Genomic DNA, 23,772 nt, shown 5'->3' with positions numbered 1-23,772 from the left:
CATATATAAAGGGGATCCTTGTCATTTTGTAGATATCTGTTGCTCAATACTAAAGACACAAGAATATTCTCTCTACTCTCTAACATATTCTCTTGATCTCATTACTTCATCCATTGCTTATATTTATTGTGTTCTACTTAAAGTTCATCATTTATTGCTTATTATTGGCCATAAAGAGTCGTCATTGATTTATTTATAACTGTTAGTCTCCACCGACCACCCTCGATAGCTCCCAGCCGAGCTTCAGACTCGACCCCGAGGTCCTCGAATAGGCAAGCTCGAGGCCCCGATTGACAACGATTCGGTTTGGTTAACATTTTATTTTTAAGCTCTTATGTCGTTTCTAAGTCTTTCACATAACATCAACTGCCTAACAACTAGTATAAAAATAGATCACGTATTTTTAGAACCACTAAATCAAATTTAATGGTCATTATCATTTTCACGGTAAATATACTTCATACCAAACGACCCCTTAGTCTAGTTTTTCGCTATTATAATAATCCAGTTCTTTGCCTATACATTCTAGTTTGATTGGTAATTTCTTTTGCAAAGTGCAAGAATCTATTTCATATTAATATCTTCTTGGAAAATGATAGATTTATTAAAGAGCAATTAATTTGATAGTATTACATTGAAAATGTAGTCGCCGAATTATGTGTTTGATAGTGTATGTCTTATATTTAAGAAAAAATCGATAAATAACCGAAAACCCAGCGTAAAAGCCGATTTGATTGATTAGTTCAAATATTTAAAAACATCGACTTACTTGATTTGGTTCCTTTTAAGGAAAAAATAATCCAAATCGAACTATGAATACTCCGAGCAAACATCGTGACCATCCCAGCCCCGTCGTTAGCCCATGCCATATGTAGAATATTGGCGTTACCAAACATACCCCATTGACATTTTAAATTTTGACTACTCCGAGTTTTAAAAAGTTAATAGGTCAATAACTTTATTACTACTGGTTCAAAATAGACTAATTTCTTTTTCCTTTTCAAAATCTAGAATGTAGTGTCGCAATAAATAAAAGCAGTAAAATAAACCGAAAAAAGAAGCTACAGTATAGTATAGGAACAGCTTTTAGCCACCCAAACTAACTGAAACGGTCAGTGTACGAAATCCCGAAAGTACCCTCTGGTCCACCTTCTATCTCTGCATACTGCACAAGTTTACAGTAGAATTTCTGAAAATTATTTGACATGCCACTGTACACGTCGGCTCTTCTGCAATGAATGTGATGGCGCGTTTATCACCTCACCCCTCTACATTAATGACATTTACTACTTTGCCACTCACCTCAACTCTTCTTTCTCTTCCACCTCTTCCTCTCTTATCCCAAGAAAACCAAAAATACTCTCTCTGTTGTTTTTTTCTGGGCTTGCTTCAATGGGTTATGCGGATTTCTCGGCCTCATTTCAAATCTCGTGAATTTCAAAGCCCGTTTTTTGCTTTGCTTCTTCTTCAATCCACAGGTTTCCTGTGTTTTCATGTGTCTGTTTTCTACCTCATTTCTTTCAAACTTTGTCGTTTTTTTCGTTTTTTTAATTATTTTAATATGATAAAGTATTTGTTTAGGATTTTCACGCATTTATTTTATGTATTTAATTTGAACTGAAAGATTCGTCTTATATAAAGTATTGTGTTGGGTTGAGTGAAAGGGTTACACTTTTCAAAGTTGACTGTTGCTTGTTTTCTTTGTATACACAGGTATGTTTTTTTTTTCATTCCTTTTATTTTCCGTTGTTTCAGTGCTTGCTTTTATTTACAGGTGAAAATGGGGTTTTGATAGTTTTTAGCTCTTTTGTCTCAGTCAAAAGGTACTACTACATTGTACTTCATTTTGCATTTTTGCTTTGTCTATGTTTGATTTCTTTTATACATTCAGGTTTAAACACGCGTTAGTTACAGTAATAGATGATAAATATTTTTTTCCGTTTTCGTTCTTTCTAGATTTTCAATTTTGCGGACTTCACATTATTGCTTGTTTTATCTTCCTGTACTGTACATACACAAAAGTTAGATTCTTTAATTCATTATGAAGCACTAGAAAAGACTTAATTTTTATTTCTATTTCTTGTTGAATTTTAGGTAAAAACAACAGCATTGATTTGTGGGCCATTTGAAAATCTTTAGCTGTGTAAGAGTGTTGATACTTTTTGAGTGATGGATGGGCGACGGCATTCAGTTGATGTTCCTATATCGAGAACGTTGGTTGCACTTAGGAGAGTGAAGTCACTTAGGGATCCAACCACTAATTCGATCAGCAAGTTCTCCGCAATGGTTGATAAGTTGAATTGGGAAACAAATTCAAGCAATGCTATTACTTTGGGATTTGAAGATAGACAGGAAGTGGGGTACAATGATGATAGTAGTGCCCTGCGGCAAAATGGCTCCATTTTGTATGCCAACGGGGATCAATATGTAGGTGGTCAGGTACTTAACTGCGATATGGGGAATTGCAAATCGCAGTTGGTTCCACCTCAAATGGATCATTGGAACAATAATGTTGAATTGTGTAATGTGCGACAACCAACTGACATAGAAAGAGGAAATAAGTCATCAAGTAAAAGATTAGGTCACTCTTACGGGGACAAAGGAATGGCAATGGCTTGTACAACACCTTCCAACGCCTGGGAGGAGGGCATTGGTTCAAGTAAAGAATCAAATGACGGAGCAGTGCAGGCCAAAGATGTAGTTTATTATGGAACAAAGAAGAAATGCAAACATAGAAAACATACTAGATCATCTAGGACAGCAGCTGGTGATATTTTGAGTCGTGTAGGTAGTCCCTACCTTTCTTTAAGTGATGCTCCAAACGGAAGCTCAAACCATGCCATTTCACTGTATGGAAATGAAGATGTTGACGATGTGGAATCTGATCGTGGTGGATGTGGAATTAGCTCCTGCTGGTTAGGCACCCCTAGGTTTAGAGAATCAAATCCGCTTACACATATGGAAGAGCGACCACTTCTGTCTTCAGGAATTGATGAGACACTCTTGGCTGTACAAAGAAGAAGCTGGATGCATGATAACAATGGAGTTGCTTCACATTCAGAAAGTCCTAGAAGTATAAGTCAAAAGTTCAGGCCAAAATCATTCAGTGAAATGGTGGGACAGAATGTAGTAACAAGGTCTCTGTTGAACGCTATCTCAAGTGAGCAGATAAATCCATTCTACCTGTTTCATGGTCCTAGCGGTACAGGTAAAACATGCGCATCAAGAATTTTTGCTGCCGCATTGAACTGTCTTTCTCCTGATGCTGAGAGACCATGTGGCCTCTGCAGAGATTGTGTTCTGTACTTCTCAGGAAGAAGCAAGGATGTTAAAGAAGTGGATTCCTTGAATATCAATAGAATGGAGAGAATTAGATTACTTATCAAGAATGCTGTGGCGCCTCCAGTTTCTTCCAAATTTAAGGTTTTTATTATAGATGAGTGCCACTTATTGCGAGAGGAAACATGGACAAGTATTTTAAATCACCTGGAAGAACTATCTCGGCATGTGATCTTCATAATGATCACCCCTGACCTTGAGAAGCTGCCTCGTACTGCAGTATCACGGTCCCAAAAGTACCATTTTTCCAAGATAAAAGAAGTCGATATTTCGAACAGGTTACGCGAAATTTGCGAGGATGAAGGAATCACTTTTGATCAGGATGCTTTAGATTTCATTGCTTGTAAATCAAATGGTTCACTTCGAGATGGGGAGATAATGCTCGAGCAGCTAAGTTTGCTTGGGAAAAGAATAACAACACCATTGGTGTATGAACTAGTAAGTGTTCATTTGTGACTTTCTTGTGTTTCCTTTTATATTTCCTTGTTTCATAAATGCCAGGAGAAGTAATGTCATCCTTGCATCTTCTCTGCAGATTGGAGCTGTCTCTGATGATGAGTTGCTGGAGTTGCTGCATCTGGCATTGTCATCCGACACTTCAAATACAGTTAAAAGAGCCAGAGAGCTAATGAGATCAAGAATAGATCCCATGCAATTAATATCGCAGCTGGCAAATCTAATAATGGACATTCTTGCTGGAAAATGTCAAATAAGTGCTTGTGAAGGTAAAGACAGAGTATTCTGTGGACCTCTTTGTAAGTATTAGGTTCTATTAGTTTGTTCTTTTATGTGTTGCAAAACATATTTTGCCAATTTCGCTGTCATACTAGCTTCTGCATGTTGTAAATCAAGAATTTCTTTGGATGGCTTAGTCACTATCCTCATTTCATTTGTCCGCCTGGCTTTGGGAAATTGTCCTTTACACTGAATCATGTATTTTCACGTGTACTAGCTCAAAGTCATCTTTAAGGTTGCTGCGGCTTCATTAGTTTCATTTAAGCCATTTTAGAGAACGTATTTCAGGTTTCTAGTTTTGTGACCAATACTGACATATATGTTGCAAGTACCATACTCATTTATCGTTAGATTAATTTTTCCATCCAGACTCACTTAGCAAATGTAGACATATTGACTGTTGGTAAAAAAGGTTTTTGAGGAGAGCTCAAGCGTAAATCTACCCCATTATGCGAATTTTAATAGCGACCTCATAGTGCACTTTTTGACTAATATCTTTTCGGTGGACCACTTGCTACCTTAAAACTACTTTAGGGAATTTAGCAGATAAACATTATTAAATATGTAAGAACCGCATATATATCTGCTTTACTTCTATCTGTTTTCCTTACTGTTCAGAGTTGTAATCTTTGTTTTGCTGCTTGAGTTCTTCTTTCTTTTGCTCTGTTTTCAGATGATTTGTTGCTCTTAAACTCATTTTTACTTTATGTGATGCGTATAAGTAAGACTGGTTTATCTAAAAAGATTGTCTTTTTACTACTGTATATATAGCTGAAGCTGAGAAACAGCAACTTAGTCATGCACTCAAAGTACTCTCTGACACGGAAAAACAATTGAGGATGTCAAAAAATCAAACAACATGGCTGACTGCTGCACTTCTGCAGTTAAGCTCAGTGGGAGCTTTAGTCGACGCCAAAGTTGGAAATTCGTGCATGAGAACAGTATACCAACAAGGTTGGTATGATTAGCACATTCTACACTGCTTGTTATCTTGGACAAAGCTAATTTTTATGTTCAAGAAGTTCATTGCAGTGGAATTTTGTTTCTAATGTGTCAGATCCTGATGGTAATCCGTGTAGTACATCATCAACAAGTGAGAGTTTGAAGCACCTTTCAACTTGTGCATGTGAAAGCATTGAATCTTGCAAAAGGGGAATGCAGGATGATAAAGAAACTCTGGCATCTGTATGGAATAAAGCTATTGAAATGTGCGAATCCAATTCACTTGCAAGCTTTTTGAGAAGACAAGGGAAGTTGTCATCAATTCGTCTTAAACAAGGTATCAGTTTCCATGCTTTACATGTTTATTGCATCATATCTTTAGCTTTGCACATATCTGTGAATACTTAGGTCAATCTCTGCTTGATTAAATTGTCACCTTTCCTTCCATAATTGAAGTACTGAGTTGTGCAAAGCGCCTTTAGTCTGAAGAAGTTGAAATAGGGGGGACAACTTTTGAATTGGTGTTCTACACTGATTATTTAAAAAAAAATAGAATTGGACTTCTGTATCTTTACAAGATGGAGCGAGTTTGTCCTTCTATCCTCTTAAGGAACAAATATCATAGATTTGTATGGAACAAGCTCGGGTTGACCTATTTCCTCTCATTACTCCCACTTGGATATACTCCCAAGGTACACAATGTGCTTTCCATGGGTACAGAGCCCTTTACTTTTTTATTTCATCCGTCCTTTTTAACTACATATTCAAGTTCTTGGTACCTTCAAACCTCCTACACCTAAATCTTGATTTTTTAGGTTAGATATATTTCAGCATAAACTTAAGAGTACAGTCATTTCAGAGAGCGCATCTACAAAATTTTCAAAGTATGTCTCCACACAAGCTCCACACAATTCCTCCCTTCTCCCCAACATGTTGAGCTTATGATCCAAACCCTGCATGCAAAGAAAAAATCTAAATGGATCTTTGAGAAAATCTTACCAAAGAAACTGTAGTTTCCATTACGAGGATTAATAAACTTTTGTAATTCAAAATTTGCATGCTGGAGTCCAACAGTAGAGGACAATGAAAAGATGTATTGGCACCAAAGCAGCTATATTATGAGTATCGAGTTCCTTGTAGTTCAACTTTTTGTTCCTCTTTGATTGTTTCTCCAACCTCATAATTTCAAATTACTTAATCCAAGCAAACCAGACGCTTTCTCTGTCTGTTGAATGTTACCAAAGCAGCTATATTATGAGTATCGAGTTCCTTGTAGTTCAACTTTTTGTTCCTCTTTGATTGTTTCTCCAACCTCATAATTTCAAATTACTTAATCCAAGCAAACCAGATGCTTTCTCTGTCTGTTGAATGTTGTCTTACACGGTTAAACTGTTCTCTTTCTGTCATAAATATCTTGCAATCCATGTTCCAGGTTTGGCAGTTGCTGAACTGGAGTTCTATTGCCCCAAAGACATATCAAAGGCTGAGAAATCATGGAAACCCATTGCAAATGCGCTTCAGCGAACACTATGCTGCAATGTGGAAATCAGAATCAATCTTGTTCCTGGCTGTTTCCTCAAAAAGTATTCCAGAATGAAAAGGTTGACTTTTAGACTTTTTAATTGTTCACGTGGCAAGCCTTATAAGTCACTTTCCAAGATGGAATGTAAAAGTGAACCATCAGAGAACTCCGATTCTGCTTCTAAAAGAGTCATAATGGTGGATAAAGTTGTTGAAACATGTTCCTCTGAGTGTTTTTCTCAAAACTCTCAAATATGTTGTCATGGCAAAGAAATTATGACCATAAGAACCAGTGACGGAAATGCACTAAGCATTGGATCAGATACACCTCAGATATTATTGACAGATGGTTCCCTGCTAACACATCAGTTGGAATCTTGTTTGAAAGAGGGAAGTACTTGCCGATGCCGGGATTCATTTACCATAGTGTCGGAGAAAAAACCAAGCTGTTTTCCTAGAACAGTAGGACTTCTAAGGAGATCAAGTTCATCGAATGCATCTCATATGACTTTTTCGATTACCCAACCACAAAACAATTTGGTTTTATCCATTCCCAGCAAAACACCTTGTCAAAACCACATTCCTTGCAGCAGTTCAAACAAGCACTCTTCTGGGAATACAGACTTGTAAGTATCTTATGTCTTTGGAAAATAATTTTTCTAAAATTTTCTTCTTAATACAACTTTTTTTGCTATGAAGTTCCATTTGTGATCTCCCTTATAAAAAGACGATCTTTTTATTGATCTCAAATTTCAGTTTGCTTTTACATGTTGCGTGTGAACTGTGAAACCCACAAATTGATGGTACCAAATTCATGTTGGTATTGATAACCTAAATCTAACTATGTAATTTGTAATGGACCAGTATATATTCTTATGGCTGGATCTAGAGCTGCATGATGCCTTGTTGGATGTCTTAGTATGAGAAATCTCGAAGCAAAATGGGGTTAAATGTTTGAGTTCACGTTTATGGGGTTGTTTTAAAAGGAAAAAGTAATCTGTAGCAAGCGCTCTATTAGTAATCACTTGCGAGTGCCTAAATATTGTGTGAACGAATCTTTCAGTAACATGAACTGCTCTTTTATCAAGGAAGGTCACTGTTTAAGCCCCGTATTATTTTCTGTTCTTCAACATTAAATTGAAATGTAGTTTGATGCTTCTCTTTCTCAACAGTTCCAAGGAGTCAAGGTCGCGTTGTTGGAGATCAGCTCTGTTACCCTTCAGGAAGGTAACCATGGTACCTTATAATTTACATTTTATAGATGCATGCTTGTACCAAATTGAATCATGCCTTCTGAAAGGAACATAGTCCCACGTATTTTCTGGCTTAACCATATGACAACAACCACCCAGTGGATTCCCACAAGTGTGGTCCGGGAAGGGTAGCACAAGTGGGGTCCGGGAAAGGTAGGATCTACGCAACCTTACCCCTACCTTGGGAGGGCAGTGAGGCTGTTTCCGATAGACCCTTAGTTAAAGATTCTAGCTAAACATTCTGGCTTAACCATCTTGATATTTTTTTGCCATTTACATTGCTGATTGAGATCATACTTGATTTACATTGCTGGTTGAGATCATAATTGAGAAGATAATGCTTGGTGACGCAGGCTTGGCAGCTGAAACATCAGCATGAAAATCCACACCAAGAGTGGATTCTACCTTATTCTGCTGCAAACTAGCAATGTGGAAGAACATGAACAGTGAAAACAATTGAGAGTGCAACATAGCTTTCAGAGATGTACATGATTAAGTATTTTGGTTATACTTAGCGCTAACAGAAGTTAACATACATGGTGCTTCACGGTAGCCCTCTCTGGAGAACCCTATTGAATTTAACTTTCTGTACATAGAGCCAGTACTTCTCAAAACGTAATCTGAATGAAATTGCAGTTATGAAGATATCTTGATATCCTCTACTATGTTGCTGAACATAGTTTTGGCACAATTCAATCGTTCAATGCATAGGTAGTTGTAGCTTGTTCTCTTTGTTCTGTTGGGTGAAAATTATTCTGGACTGTGCTTGTAAATCAACTGATGACCCCATGAATTGGAACTAGTGACTGAAGATCTCAACATCTTTTCAGACAGAATAATTCATTAATTCTATCCCATCCTCTTGCAGTCAGGTTACCATCTTCTGGTTCAAAAACAACTTTGCTGCTTCAGTATTTTTTGTAAAAAGGACAGAATACTTGGTTAATTCAAAGCAATTTCAGAACACTACAGGGTTGTTTGGTTGGAAAGATAGAAAAAATAACTTCTGTATAATTGTTTTATTGCCCATTTAATAAATAAAAAAAAATCTTGTGTGGCTGATGTATCATTTGGTTGATGGTATAAATGTTCGTACTAAGTTATATGAGAATGTATATTTTATTTTATGCATAATATAATGTGAAGTAAAGATATATGCATTAGCATAAAATATGTGAAACAGAAATGCTCCTATAGCAGATAGTCTTTTGTATCTACATAACTATCCTTATATTATTATTCATTCAATTGAGTTGGTGTTTAACTAATTAACTCCTGTATTACATAATTAGCATGTGAACTATAAATGACCTTGCCAGTATATAAGACAGTAAAAATTAGTAGAATCATTAACTAGTTGAACCCTGCCCTATTCGAAAAGTAAAAAGAAGAAAAATAAATAAATAAAGATAATGAAAATTAGCGCGGTTGAATAAAATATAAACTCACGTGTCACGCTAATAAGACAGCCCGCCAAAATCCAAGAGTATACGATGTCGTTTATCCTCTTCAAGCATTTATAATCAAATTCCGGTCCTTACCTTGGAGGATATTGTCTCGGAGGCTGACATCTTTGTGACAACCACTGGGAACAAAGACATTATCATGGTTGACCAAATGAGAAAGATGAAGAACAATGCCGTTGTATGTAACATTGGCCACTTTGACAATGAAATCGATATGCATGGTCTGAAACATACCCGGGTGTGAAGCGCATTACTATCAAGCCCCAAACAGACCGCTGGGTATTTCCTGAAACCGGAACTGGCATTATTGTCCTTGCTGAAGGCCGTTTGATGAATCTTGGTTGTGCAACTGGGCATCCTAGCTTTGTGATGTCTTGCTCTTTCACAAATCAGGTGATTGCTCAACTTGAGCTTTGGAATGAAAGGGCAACAGGCAAATATGAGAAGAAGGTCTATGTTCTGCCAAAACACCTTGATGAAAAGGTTGCAGCCCTTCACCTTGGAAAGCTTGGAGCTAAGTTAACCAAGTTGACACCTGAGCAAGCTGCTTATGTTAGTGTTCCAACCGAGGGTCCATACAAGCCACCACATTATAGGTACTAAGGATTGCAGATATTGCATTAAGTCTCTTTAAGCACATTTTTCGGGGTTATATTACATTGTTTCTGCCTATGTACTAGCTTACAAATTCGGTGTTTATGGCTAGTTAGTATTCTAATTGTTGGAATTCGGAATTTCTGTGTATCCTTTAGTGTTTCAAATAGTTGAATAGATTGAGTTTAATACTAGACTATTTGGATATGATTGTCCTAAAAAAAACTCCAACTGCTCCTAAAAATGCTAAATAGATGGTGCAAATAGAATGTGAGACTGATGTACCTCTCTATGTTCAAGAACAGCAAGGGCTCCTAGACGAGATTCCTCGATATAAATAACCATTCAAGAAGTGACATGACTAAATTAACAATCTCACTGCACACGGAAACCTAAAAGCATTTTGCACTAGATACTCCGCAGATGTCCTCTCATTTTCTGGAGAGGAAAAATGTAAATAGGTAATTGACATTGATGCATTCCAACACAGCGAGGAATTTATAGAATTGTAGGCAGTGAAATTTATCGAAGTCCTGATATTCGAAGGCCCTCAGCTAGCATGACCACCTACGCTGAGCACTGTAGTTAAAAGTAACGACATCAACAGCCTCTCCATTCTAAGCGATGATAGGAGACGGAGGTAATTACTGATCTGTCTTGTCTTATTGATTCTTAAAGTGAAGATAGATCTGTCTTTCCATTGTTGTAATCGACACTAACAACATGGTTTAAGGCCGTGTATGCTGCTTGTCTTGATATACGACAACTACACGCAATTACCACTTTCTACATGATACTTACAAGTTCACGGTATATAAGTTGATTGACAATGAATCAGTCTCAGTAATCAAACTGTGCAGAGCATACCTAATCTGTATAGTGAACCGGGTCAAACGTTACTTGTATTCTACCAGAAACCCATAACTGGACAAAATGTATGCTTTTAGTTATGACTTATATCATGAGATCAATTTGACTACAAAGGAAGTCATAATTGACTCCAGACCATCATTCATTGTCATCTGAGACAAAATTTTCTATCTGTAAGAGAGGATCTAAAGCTCCAGATTGAAACTTCTCATTTTAGGTCAACAAAATAAAGATAGCTCCCGGTAAAGCCTCAACCTCCAAGAGCAAAAAGGATAGAAGCCCTACCCTCCACGGCTGGAATGGATAAAAAGCACAAGTAGATCACTCAACTCGACTCAACCCCCAGCACAGAGAGAGACTGGCTCCGTCTATCTGAACATAGTCTTGTGCCAATAGTATTTTGAAGGTTAACTAGACCATATTAGGCCGCTGAGGAAGCAGAAGGTTATAGAACTTATCATGCAAGAAAAAGTGCTTTCCCTTGCTATCAACAGCTTTCTTCCACCCACACCATCCACCATTTACTATTTTCTTGATATCATCATTACCAGTATAATGAGGATCCAGTATAAGGAAAGCACAATCTCCAGTTGCATCATTATAATCCACGCCAAGGAGAGTGTATGCAAGAACACCACCACCTGCAAGCATGGTAAAATGCTAAGCAAATAGTGTTCTGACTTTGTTTAACGAACAAGTTTATACAGAAGCAGGAATCACAACTACCACTCCATCTACAGCCCTAAGCATATTACAATAACTGTAAGACCTACCAATCATGACTGGAGTTCCTTGATTCTCAAAATGCAATGCCAACTCTCGACACTTTTCAGGAAGCTCAGCTCCAGATCTTACATTTATGATTTTGCAACTAACCTATCCACAATAGTAATTTAAGGTCAAACATGTTTATAAAGCAACGAAATATTACAAGACGGTTGAAAAGTTCAAAGTGGAGCAAAGCTGACAGCTAAAGAATGAAAAGGATAGTCAAATGCATAAAATTCATCTAAACCAAAGCTCACTAGGTATTTTTATAAACACTTCTAGATAGGTTCAAACTTACTCCAATTAGTTTATCCAAGACAAAACTGAGTTCAATGGCCCCAATCCATTCATGTGACCCTATAAATGAAGGATCTTTGTCACCAATCTCTACAAGTGCCTGCTGTATTTCCCTGGAAGAATATGCAATTCATTTTCAGAACAATATAAATTTACTGAAGAATTGGATCTTCATTTATGACTAAAGCACATATTACAGGTGATTACTATCAGGATGTGCACTTCATAAGAACAAGATAAATTTTCTGATAATATTTTCTAACTACTATCAGAATGTGCACATTAGCTGGTGCTTTTCAGTAGAAAAACCCTGGTTGTAATCTTAACCATGATTTATGTTGCTCTATGCAATAGATGGTACTCCTTGTGTTCTGTTTGTTTTCACTGCAAAGTAGCCACTGATGTTAAAATGTTTTTGCTGTGTTGCTGAAGGCAGACCTGTTATGATTATATGTACTATTTATAAAGAAAGAAATAGGTGTGCCTTTGAGGGTACAGCGATGCTATCTGCAAGATAACAAGTTGCATTTTACTTGCTTGTGCAGTGGAAAGAGGCTATACCCTAGTATGTGGATTTCTTAGGTGGCTCCTTTTATTCTCTCTTTTGAATCATCCTTGGTTCATAAAATGTTTGAATTACAATTTTCATCAGATCAGTGAGGCCGTATTTCAGTGCTCTAATTAAGCTATCCCTTTTGAAGCTATTGCAACTGGAGTCTGCTAACTTTTATATCTAGCAGTCTCTTGTTTTAAAAAGAGGGAGCTGCGAACCAAGGAGAAAAACACTGAGCAAGCCAAGAATCACATGCATGTACGAAGTATTAACCTAAAGGCATCACAAAAAGTACGGTCAGTTAAACCAATCACATATTAAAAGAAAGGTATTTTAATCACTGTAGCTAAAGAAGCTACACGATACCTGTGTGATGGGACATCAATCGAGGTGTAATTTTGCAACTTGAACCAAGAAATGATTGTCTGCAGAGAGCGGTAAGCACAGCCCCACCCCTGTGAGGTATATAATGTTAGTATAAATATAATTTTGACTAATAAATAAGCTAACTGACTCAGTATTCTGCAATCCAACAGTAACCCATGCAATTAGATAAATCTAAAACAAGTGGGAGTGAAAGAAAAACTTTAGAACCAAGGAAACCAAATATAAAAAAATCGAGAAGTACAAACATATGAACATTTGCAAACAATGAACAGTAAAGATATATCTGGAGCCAAAAAATACAGAAAGCAAATTGCATCACAATGTTGAGCTAAAACAACATATTAGGGTGCACAGTAAAAGATTTAACCTACAGAGCCTTCAGAACGAAAATTTATTACCGAGTCATCAAGTCCCTCATGGAGGTAATGGTAGTACTCATAAGAACCTTGAACCAGAGAGGAGACACCTCCAGAAACTGCAGAGTGTCTGACGATGTTAGCACAAGAAAAATTATAATTCTGTACTGGTTGGAGAAAAGAAGAAACACATAACTACTCACCACCACTACACGGAATCCCCAAATGTACATCCTTAAGCAAAGAAGAACCTGATAAGGCCATGAAATGATGGAGATCATCCCAAGCATGAGCAAAAAGCCATGTTAAACATATTTATATATAATATTGACGCTTTACCTTTCTGGACTGAGCTGCCAGTATTCTTCTTCCCTACTAGATCAATAGCATTTGAAATTCTAAGAAGAGGGCGATCAAAAGGTAGCCCAAGTCTCAAATGAAGGGATCTTCTTGTTTCAACTGCCATAAAACAAGCTTCAGTGTGTGAGACACATTTGTTTAGCTGAATGACAATAATTCAAAGTTATCCCAAGCTTCAAGTGACCTCACCTTGCTTCAGTTCTGTCTCACCATAACTAAGTTCATATAAGACTGTAATCGGATGTAAAAGTCCTGGAGGAAGGAAGTGATATGGATGCAACTGCAAGAAAATTAACAGAAGCACCAGTTAACTTCTGGGACTGAAATGCGTGGAAATAGAGTGTCGCTAGTTTAACAACGTAAAACAGAAAAAATCGTTTGAAGGTACATGTAAACTCATAAGCTTAAATGAATAACAAATTCTTTTTCAAAGAAAAGAGCTGTTACTGAAAATCACAAGCAAAATTAAGGAAGGACTCTGAAGTACCATAGAAGATGCACAATATTATAATAAGGATAGAACTAGATGAAGTAAACCAAAAATGACCGTGCAAATGCTATCCATAAACCACTTTCCTTTCCCCTTTTTGTTATTTATCTTCTCCCTTTGACCAGTGTACTGTACGTGGCAATCTATGGACATACTGCCCAGTATACTCTGTAACTTCCTCTATACTTGACACTTGTATCCTCATATTTTTCCAACCTACTTTTTTAGCTGTCACTTCTATTTCAGAAATTTCAACTTACAATAGACAACTAAGAATCCAGAGTCCCACAGAAAAACTCTATAGAGAATTTCTAAAACACTCTTCTTACTGAAGTTTGATTTGAACCATGCCAAAATGATTAGACAGCAGAAATTTCCAAGAAGACAACCCATACCATATAGCTTTGAGTCATGGAGTTTGATGTTATAGGAATTCATTTATTTACCAACTCTAAAGGAAGTCCAAGTTTACGAGATAGGACATCTCCTCTGATTGCATATTTTGTAGCTCTGTCCACACAATCTGTCCTAGTTAAACATTACTCCTAACACTGACTAAACATATTATGTGATGAATCAAACCGACCCACATCCCGAACAACATCAACCCCATATTAAAAAGAAGAGAAGAACAAAGACTTGAAATTGGTAATAATACAGCAGTGGATCACCCAGCAATTCGGTTTTCAAGCAAAGTTGAATATGACAGGAGAAATGATATAATGGTCTCACCTCCGGATGCCCCTTTAAGAGGTCAGGCATGATAACTTTCCTCATTGAGTGTAACTGGTCAAGTAGTGCAGGGATGACCAACTTTGATACGCTATAAGCCAATGATAGATCTTTTGCCGCATAACAAAGCACTTCAAGTTTATGACCTACGACCAGAAGTTCAGTTTCCTGGGTGGCTGAAAGAAAAGAAGTCACAAACTGATTAGGGGAGACAAACTCGACCAAGTTATTTTCATCTATATGTTCACACAATAGCATAATTGAATATTAAATAAAAGAAATACAAGCCAGAATTATCCATCAAAAGATCATACCTGGATAATATTCAGCAATAGGTACAGAAGGTTTCGCAGAATTTATTGATTTATTAAGCAGAAAGCTTACTTGGATTTTATCTGCATTCTAAGCAGCAAACATTTTAATACAGTTGTATACCAGCCCACAACAAATTGAAGTAAATTAATTATTAAAATTTTCAATTTAAAAAACTGAATTTTGATGGACTCAAGAAATCATATTTGAACTTTGACTATAATAGAATTTGAAATTTGAGGTGAAATATACCTTCTCTATTGAAGAAAATGAGGTAATATCTTTACTCGTTGAAAAGAAGTATGAACATAACAAAGCTTTCATATCAGAATCTTTAAGTTCAGAGGAAGAATTTGAACTATATGTGTTCAGGTCTGAACCACGAAGAACAACAGCACCACTTGAAGTTTCATCTAAAGCTTCTATTAGGCAAGTAACTTGTGGGTCTTTGAATTTACTAGCAACAGCTTCAGCTGCACGCATATATATCTCATGTACATCTGCAAACAAAACAAGTTTTAGGCAGCAACTAGGAACTGTATGGCTATGCATGCATATCTTACGCACACTACTAATTCTGATATATAATGTAGGAAAGCAAAGCTTTGAAAGATCGATTAGGTTGTGATTCATAATGATCTACTGTAGGTACTGAGAAAAGTTGCACTATTAAATACAGAAGATACATAAGGACAACAGATCTCTTCATTTAGATTATCTTCATGTAAACATCCTTTGATTGGAAACTCATAACAATGAAAGTAAAAGATTGAAAATGATTATAGAGTAATCACGTCTTGGTTGCCTAATCTTTCTAGATATTGGTCAACTAGAAACCATATACGAAATGCCACAAAAATACTATTTGTATTATGATTTTGGCAATTCTTGCTATGTGATAGGTTTCATTATAACTCTAGACTTACAGTATCAACACTAAAAAGATGGCATTCCTTGACAATTCTTTCTTGCTTTGGTTATTAATGTTAGTTTTCCACATGCTTCTCGTTCACCCTCGTATCACTGAATGATTAAATTTGGATTCTTAAGAGATAAAGACTTAAGAAGAATCTTGCATTACTAATCCACAACTAAACTGGTGGAGTTGCTTACTTTTGTGACTTGGCCAGAAACAAGAGTCCATTTTCACATTATCAGAATGCAAAAATCATCAAGTTTGTGGAATAGAGCCCCATTAAGCGTTCGTACAGCAATGCTTTCAAGAACATCCATGAAACAACGCCACAAAGAAGCTCCAAAAATAATGTTACAAGAAATAACAAATATCAGGCAAGAGAATTTTCAATTGTCTATCTTATTTTTCCTCTTTCACGCTGCAAATGTTTTTTCCAATGCAATGGTAGTGCACCTATCAGTAAAACGATTTAGTGAGGCTGGGATATTGCTCATAATGGGAAAGATCATGAACATCATAATTTGCTCCTGCATTCCTTTTTACTGACCTCTATTTTTCTCTTATTAAAGTAGCTCTTGTTCTTTTTCGGAAACACTCTTCCATTTTCAATTTTGTAAAGTCTGCTGGTTGTTAATATCCAGCTCTATATAAATTTACCATTGAGTCATTCAAACACGATCAAATTTCATGACTATAAAGTATAAACAGCCAATATCAGGAGACATTTAATACCAATAATTCTACCAATACTCACTCTGAGCTTCTGAATTTAAGTAAAAAGGAGAAGTACAGAAGAAAACATAGTACACCAAATTGTCCAGCAAATGGCTAGAATAACTTGAATCTGACAGAACTTAGCACTATCCAGCAGTGGCGGAGCCACATGGCTCCAAGGGGTTCGCCAGAAAATTACATTGTTTCGATAGGTAAAAGTTTTCCTTTTATGTGTGTTGAATCCCCTTGACTTTCATATGTTTACTTCTTTAAAGTTTTGACACCCCTTAGTGAAAATCCTGGCTCAGCTACTGCTATCCAGTAAAAGCATTAATAAGTTAAACAAATAGAAAGATGAAAGGGCTATGAACTTATGCAGGAATAAAATTAAGGAAGCACTTACCATTAGGGTTACTAGTATTATAATACAGAGGCAATTTTACATGAAGAGCACACCGAAGCAAACAACCTCTTTCCCAAATATACTTTTCAGGCTTTTCTTCGTACATAATGGAACTAACACTCTGAAGACTACCCAATTTCCCATCCTTCGACAAGAAAAAACGAATATCATTAACGTTATTCAAATCCACCACAGCACCGATCAGCTCCAGATTCCCCAAATTTTCATCACTCGCCAAACTTTTCCTCAAATTACAAGCTGCATTAATCGCCTCCTCCGCGATTTTGATAAAATTGCAGTCCTTTTCGAGAATTAAAGCTCCAATAACTTCAAAACCCTTCGGAAGCAGCGTTCTTATATCATCTTTCAATTAGAAAAACAGAATAAATAATTAAAATCCTACACAAAAAGAAAGTCGATGAATTGAATTCGCTGAAATTAGACATCGTTGACTACCTGATTCTTTAGAGAAATCCGGCGATAGAGGATTGGAGGGGGTAGTGTGGATACATCGGAAGGTAGAGATAATGGCATAGTGAGGGAAGAATGGAGAGCCGATGAGCCATTGAAGACCCGATTCGTTCTTGATAATCTGAAGCCTCCGGCAGAGGATCCGAATAGTCGGGTCTTGATTTTCGCTAACCATTGATTGAGATTAAGGTTGAGATGCGGGCTACGTCTACCGGCGTTCAATTGAGCAGTACGCCGAAACGTATGTGTTCCCAGTTCCGACTGCCGAGTAAGGTAGTAGAAGTACAACTCATGCTTAATTTCTATTTTACTGTTTTAATTTTTGTTTTGAGAATGAAGAGAATACTAAACAACTGCATAAAATTGTAAACCCTCCGTTTCAAATTAGATCAGCTAGTTTGACTATATTAAAAGCTTAACGATAAAAGTTTTGTGGGGCTATGATATTTGTATGGTTATAAAAGTTTCTCGTTAAAAGGTAAATTGGGTAAAACGAAGAGTTTAAAGTTGAATTATTTCCAATTGTAGAAATGTGTATTATTTTCGGAACGGACTAATAAGAAAAATGTATCATCTAAATTGAAGCAGAGAGTATATTATTTGGAAAAGATAATAGAATAAACTATTCTTTTCACCCTTCACTACTTCCCTATTAGTCGCTCGGGAGTAATTTTGTATGAGTTCAACTTTTAAGGTTTTTAAGTCTATTATTTTTGCAATTTTAATGAATTTTTACTCTGAGCCGAAAGTTATACTACATTTGGCTTTGCTTGCAAGGTGGTCTTTGTTTATTCATACGGGATTTCAGGTACCCTATGCTACTCGGATCAGAACATAAGCTAGTTATACTTTCGGCTACTGAACTTTAATTAGGTTGCTCCCATTTCGCTAGCCGTTACTACGAGCAAAATGGGATGAAGAAATTGATATGGTATATGGTCTTGGGCAAGCTATTGGTGAGTTAGGTCCAAGGTTCCGGACTAGGACAACAGAAATCTTTACAAAAGAGGTAAAAAAATCCTATGTAAGAATATAAAACAAATATACATGAGAAATGAAGAATGATGGGAAAAAATACAATTTGAAAGGCTTCCTAACCAAGCCGTACGCTGAGTCTAAGAAATTAAGCTTCGACTTGAGAGATAATAGTTTTGAGCATTTAATAATCTTGCCCGTTGTAGCGAATTGATCATGGGTAATTGCTTGTGTTTTCGACCTGATATTCATGCTATGCTCGAGTTGTTCCAATGTGGAGCATGAGTATCAAGCTATTGCTTACTCTTGAATTGCATTGCTTGAACTTGTGCTCTAACATTAGCTACAGATGATAAAACATTAAGAGAGTTTTTACCATGACTGATTGTTGAACTCCCAAGTAACATACTGATAGTCATTAGTCCGAGTTTCATGTCTTTCCCAACACTTCAAACGCAATTCACCCTTGAGCTAACGCTAGCTACAGCTGATAGGATCAATTGAACCATGACAATCTTCAAGGTAACTGCCTATGATCGATATCCTGTTAAACTTAGTGATGCTCAGGCAATAAATTTTCACTCAGTAAAAGAAACAATGGTTCATTGCAAACGTAAACTCTTCATTTCACATGCCATGTTATCCTCAACCAAATGAATAAGAACGATACATAAGCTAGAAGTAGGCAATATCCAGCATATAAAAATAAAGCATATATATATATATATATATATATATATATATATGACATATTGATGAAATATTCCAGCTACTTCACCTCACCTTGTTAATGTTAATGATACCCCCCAATCTTGACTTTCTAGGAACTGTTCAATTCTAAGCTTGCTAGTCTTCATCTCTAAGACAGGGTAAGCAGTCTTTGACACTATAATATGACAAAAATTCTTCTAGACTGAAGATTCACTCACTGTACCTTATGTCCTGTAATAAAAATCTGACTTCACACAATCGTATCTTGAATTTTGTCTAATATGCACGAAGCATGACAAGCACCCCTCCAAGGACATTGCCATTACTGGAAAATCAGAAAGGAGAGTCCTCTTTGTCTTTCATTATAGACCTCTATGTAGAATAAGTGAAAAACCATCTCTATGTAGAATAAGTGCAAAACCGACAAGCTCCATGTGCATTCATCATAAATTTGTGTAAGCCTATTCTACAATTTTGGTCTAAGCAATTTGCTAGTTGTACAACAAGAAAGGACAAAATGCAATATAATGGTAAACCACCACGAGAAAGATAACCGTTAACAAAAGATATAGGCGGGAAGGAATTCAATCAACAGAACCTTTTTTACATCTGAGGGACAGAATATTTGCCTATTTGCCTGTAGGTTCCAAATGAGTTATGACCTCATTTTAGGCTCTGAGAATTCTCATGATATTATCCTTTTATTATACTAGGAGCACCTTCATCTCCTAAGAGGACAAGAAATTAAGAAACAGCTTCTCAGGCAGTACTATTGTACTAACCAGTAACCAATCAGAACAAATGTGTAAATATAGGTGTGGCATCAGATTTTCATCCAATAAGATTGTCATCAATCTAACATGAATATAGACAAATGTAGAGTTTAATCAAGAGAAACCAGACATCAGAAAAACAAAGCTGGCCCCAAGAAATGGATAAATCTATTAAAGGAAGCAATCTACAGTAAAAGCATCTAACTAGAAGTCTCTGACGGCAAGATAAATCTATTAGAGGAAGCAATCTACAGTAACAGCATCAAATTAGGAGTCTCTGACTGCAAATGATTGGTTACCTGCGGATTCGACTCTCTAGCTAATGTAGAGTTTCACAAGTCCTAAAGCATTTATTTCAGTGTTTTCTCTTCTATGCCAAAAAGTTGAACACAACTGTACATAAGAGCATACTCAATCAGACTGGATTGAAGATTGACCACCAAAAGAGATAGGAACATACTAAGCTAATTCATCGAACCTACATACAGTTATGAAAAGCCAAAGAATATAGCTATTACTGTCCTCCTTGAAATCTTGATCCTCTTTTTCTATTTTTCCAGAACTCATCCTTCTTTCCCTTTTTCTTCTCTTTCAATAAGCCCATACTGCTTCTAACTATTCCCATTAAAGCACTCTTATCCTTCCTGTTCTTTATGGCAGCTTTTACATCCAGAATTGCCCTGAGCTTCTCATATGATTCAGCATCAGGCACTTGCCGACTTTTCACCATCTGCTTGTGATAATAAAATGCCCTCTTGAAATCCCGCACACGGATATAGGCATATATCATTGTGGAATAAGTAATAGAATCAGGTTTTAGATTAAGTGCTGCCATCTCCTTCACAAGCTGCGGCAACCTTGATTCTTGTCCTCCTCTTGCATATGCATTGATCAGCATGTTGTAAGTCATTACTGTTGGCTGTAAACCAAGCTTCCCAAACTCACAAATCACATCTCTTGCTTCAACATAGCAACCTTGTTTAGCAAATCCATCGAGTAGAATGTTAAATGTCACCCTTGTCCCTTCAATTTTATCTCTGATCATCATTTTCCAAATTTTCTTGAGTGTTTGGGTATCACCAGCACGTCTAAATGCATCAAGCAGAGCAGTATAAGTTTCTATCGAGGGTTTTATTCCCTCCCTTAGCATGTTCTCAAAAGCTGTATAAGCTTTATCATGCCACCCACTGATTGAATAGGCATGGATAAGAGCTGTATAAGAGTAAGAATTCGGTTTTATACCAACCTTTTTCATCCTCAAGAATGCATTTGCAGCCATGTCACTCATTTTTTTCAGTCTTCCATAGGCACTGATCAGGCATGTATACGATTTAACATTTGGCTCCAAACCAGCATTTTCCATTTCCAGTAGCAGTTTCTCAACAACATCAGGCTGCAGTCTCCTACTGTATGCATCCATCAAAATATTGTAAGTAGCCGAGGTAGGTGCAATTTTTTTCCTCTTCATCTCATCAAAGAGACCTTCAGCTTCTTCAATTTGGTTGGCTTTACAGTAAGCATGCATCAGAGTATTATAGACAATGACGTTAGAAGATATTCCCTTTTTCTCCATTTCTGACTGGACAATTAAAGCTTCCTTCTTCAGGCCTTCATCACAAAAGGATTTAATCAGAGCACCTGCTACTTCCAAGCTCCACTTCACACCTTCTCCGTTCATCTTTTCAAATAACTCCCAAGCTTCTTTGGCGCTATTGCCCCGTTTCCTCATAATTGTAATCATAATGGAAGTTGTCACATGGTCTGGTTGGACAGAATTTGTTTCCATGGACTCAAAAACTTCCCAAGCATCATCATACCTTTAATAAAAGGAGTAAAAGGAAAATAAGTAACTACCACAAAGATGTATTCGAAAAGATGTAATGTCATTGTCTATAATACTCTGATGTAAACATGCCCAAATGGACACTAAAAACTGCAAGACTTTCTTATATACCACGCGTTTGAACAAAACATATGAAAAGACAACATACACTAGGAGCATTTGCTGTTGTCAGCTCCTTTGAACAACCAATATAAAACTCAAATGAGGTACACCAAAAAAAACCTCCAAATAATTGACAGTTGCCCCGAAACGTACTCTAACTCATCATGGCATTACACGCAGTGGCAAAGCTAGGAATTTATAAAAGCAATTCAAAGTATGTACTAGCATTTTATGAACCCCTTAGCCACTTCATTAGAATTTTCTTTTATGTCAAGGGAATTCAACAGTTTATATCTAATCCAAAAAAAACATCAAATTTGCCCTATTTGTACAATATAATTTTCCAAATCCCATTTCTTTAACATAGCACCACCAGTGATTACACGTATCAAACCATCTGAGTAATAAAAACATCAAAACCAACGAGCTACACAATAGAACAAGTGTAAAGCTTTCAGTCATACCTTCTACAGCATAAAAGCCCGGAAATGGCCGCGTTATAAACATGAACATCCCTGAACCCCTTTTTTTCAGGCAAGTTTTTAAACAAAACTAGCAACTCCTTGCTCATACCAGCCCTCCCAAGTATAGGGAACAAAATCGTATAAGCGCGAGGTGTAACCAATGAAGGCTCATTAAGCCCCATCCACTCGAAAAAATACAAGCAATTAATAGCCAAACCTTCATTTCCTAACAAAACCAGCACCTCCTCACACTCTTTTGCCCCAACCCTCCTTTCAAATTCCCCTAATACCTCCCCTAACGTCACATTTTCCGGTAAACTCCTCGCCTTTTCCAATATTTCACTGACAACGCCCTCATTTTTAGGACTTGAGAGTGTGTCGAGAGGTAATTTTGGTATGTTCTCGACCTCGTCCTCGTCATTTTCAGTTGAACTATTGATAGAAGCGAGGTGCCAAGATGTTTTACGGTTCTTTGAAAATGATAACTTGCCTTCGCGACCTGGGTCTGGGTCGGATTCTAAGTCTGCTGTCCGGGTCTGGAAGAACCGTCGAATTGGGTCATTGTCTGGTTGTTTTAGCTGCTCGGTTTCTGAAAGAGTAAGTTCTTCTTCAGATTCTTGTTCGTCTTCTTCAAGAAAAGAAAGGAAAAGAGGAGAGGATGTAGAATGAGGAAGGCAAGAGCTGGAGAAAGAAAGGAAGGATGATTGAGAGAATGGTCTAAGGCATATGAGATTTTTTCTAATTGGAACAGGGTGAGGGAGATGGGAGTAGTGATTGACCTGTAATGTACAGCAAGTAGAAGACGGGATAAACGAGTGTTTCAGCGCCATTGCAAGAGACCGATTGCTAATGCCATTTGGATCCTTATTTTATCAGCTTTTTGGTCAAATTGATAATAGCATTTTCTATTTTAACAGTGGCTGTATGAGAAAATGACTAGGATAATGCCTTAAATATGCTGATTCTACTATATTCATCCCTTAAAAATATTACATACTCACAATGTATCATTTAAGTTTGTAATTTATGAAAAAACAAAATTGTGTAATTTATGACATTCATAACAAAATAAGAAAATATATTATGATCTTACCAACCAATAATTACTTGTTCAAACAAATATACCAAAATATGTAATTACAGTTAATTATACCCAATTTCAATTCTCATGTGATTTTCCAAACAGACTCTTGGTATCTCAGTTCTCAGTTGGGAATCTTCCATAATGAATAGAGTATAACACTCTTCGAAGTGCATTACCATTTTCTATTTCTAGAAGATATGTTTGACTAACTGAACATCAAATGCGAGGCTATAGTACAATTGTCCTACCTTCTTAATATATTTTTTTCAACACAAGATATATTATTGCTTCTCTCTCCTCTAAATGATAAAGTTCAATGACTTTTCGGAACATCGCGGGAC

General features: G+C 36.7%; 3 protein-coding genes and 1 pseudogene across 12 annotated transcripts; 2 read left to right on the top strand and 2 right to left on the bottom strand.

The window, feature by feature from the left end:
• The first annotated feature begins 1,182 nt into the window (after window positions 1-1,182).
• On the top strand, window positions 1,183-8,644 carry LOC107820319 (protein STICHEL-like 2). 10 transcript variants are annotated; one of them, XM_075255867.1, is made up of 9 exons: window positions 1,183-1,478; window positions 1,775-1,823; window positions 2,095-3,777; window positions 3,875-4,064; window positions 4,846-5,028; window positions 5,132-5,353; window positions 6,449-7,163; window positions 7,710-7,764; window positions 8,144-8,644. In XM_075255867.1, exons 3-9 carry the CDS (start codon window positions 2,170-2,172, stop codon window positions 8,213-8,215), a joined length of 3,045 nt encoding a protein of 1,014 aa, XP_075111968.1. In that variant the 5' UTR covers window positions 1,183-1,478; window positions 1,775-1,823; window positions 2,095-2,169; the 3' UTR covers window positions 8,216-8,644. The 10 variants fall into 10 exon arrangements, with proteins under 10 accessions (XP_075111968.1, XP_075111963.1, XP_075111970.1 ...); XM_075255862.1 differs by having other exon boundaries at window positions 3,875-4,094; XM_075255869.1 differs by having other exon boundaries at window positions 1,301-1,478; window positions 1,756-1,823.
• LOC107820318 (adenosylhomocysteinase-like) lies at window positions 8,494-10,051 on the top strand (annotated as a pseudogene).
• A 679-nt stretch (window positions 10,052-10,730) lies between these two features.
• LOC107820320 (putative Ufm1-specific protease) lies at window positions 10,731-17,814 on the bottom strand. The gene is made up of 13 exons (XM_016646581.2): window positions 17,465-17,814; window positions 17,009-17,371; window positions 15,228-15,475; window positions 14,978-15,065; window positions 14,664-14,839; window positions 13,631-13,721; window positions 13,421-13,540; window positions 13,285-13,332; window positions 13,124-13,200; window positions 12,705-12,793; window positions 11,787-11,898; window positions 11,494-11,596; window positions 10,731-11,361 (listed from the first exon to the last, which is right to left on the bottom strand). Exons 1-13 carry the CDS (start codon window positions 17,652-17,654, stop codon window positions 11,132-11,134), a joined length of 1,935 nt encoding a protein of 644 aa, XP_016502067.1. The 5' UTR covers window positions 17,655-17,814; the 3' UTR covers window positions 10,731-11,131.
• Window positions 17,815-20,153: 2,339 nt separating this feature from the next.
• LOC107820321 (uncharacterized) lies at window positions 20,154-23,342 on the bottom strand. Its single transcript, XM_016646582.2, has 2 exons — window positions 22,348-23,342; window positions 20,154-21,755 (listed from the first exon to the last, which is right to left on the bottom strand). The coding sequence occupies exons 1-2, from the start codon at window positions 23,175-23,177 to the stop codon at window positions 20,453-20,455; spliced, it is 2,133 nt and encodes a 710-aa protein (XP_016502068.1). The 5' UTR covers window positions 23,178-23,342; the 3' UTR covers window positions 20,154-20,452.
• Between the last annotated feature and the right edge of the window lie 430 nt (window positions 23,343-23,772).

Source organism: Nicotiana tabacum, chromosome 6 (genome assembly GCF_000715075.1).
Source record: "Nicotiana tabacum cultivar K326 chromosome 6, ASM71507v2, whole genome shotgun sequence".
Classification (NCBI taxonomy): domain Eukaryota; kingdom Viridiplantae; phylum Streptophyta; class Magnoliopsida; order Solanales; family Solanaceae; genus Nicotiana; species Nicotiana tabacum.
Note: the sequence above shows the minus strand (reverse complement) of the source record. Positions and strands in the feature narration are given on the sequence as shown.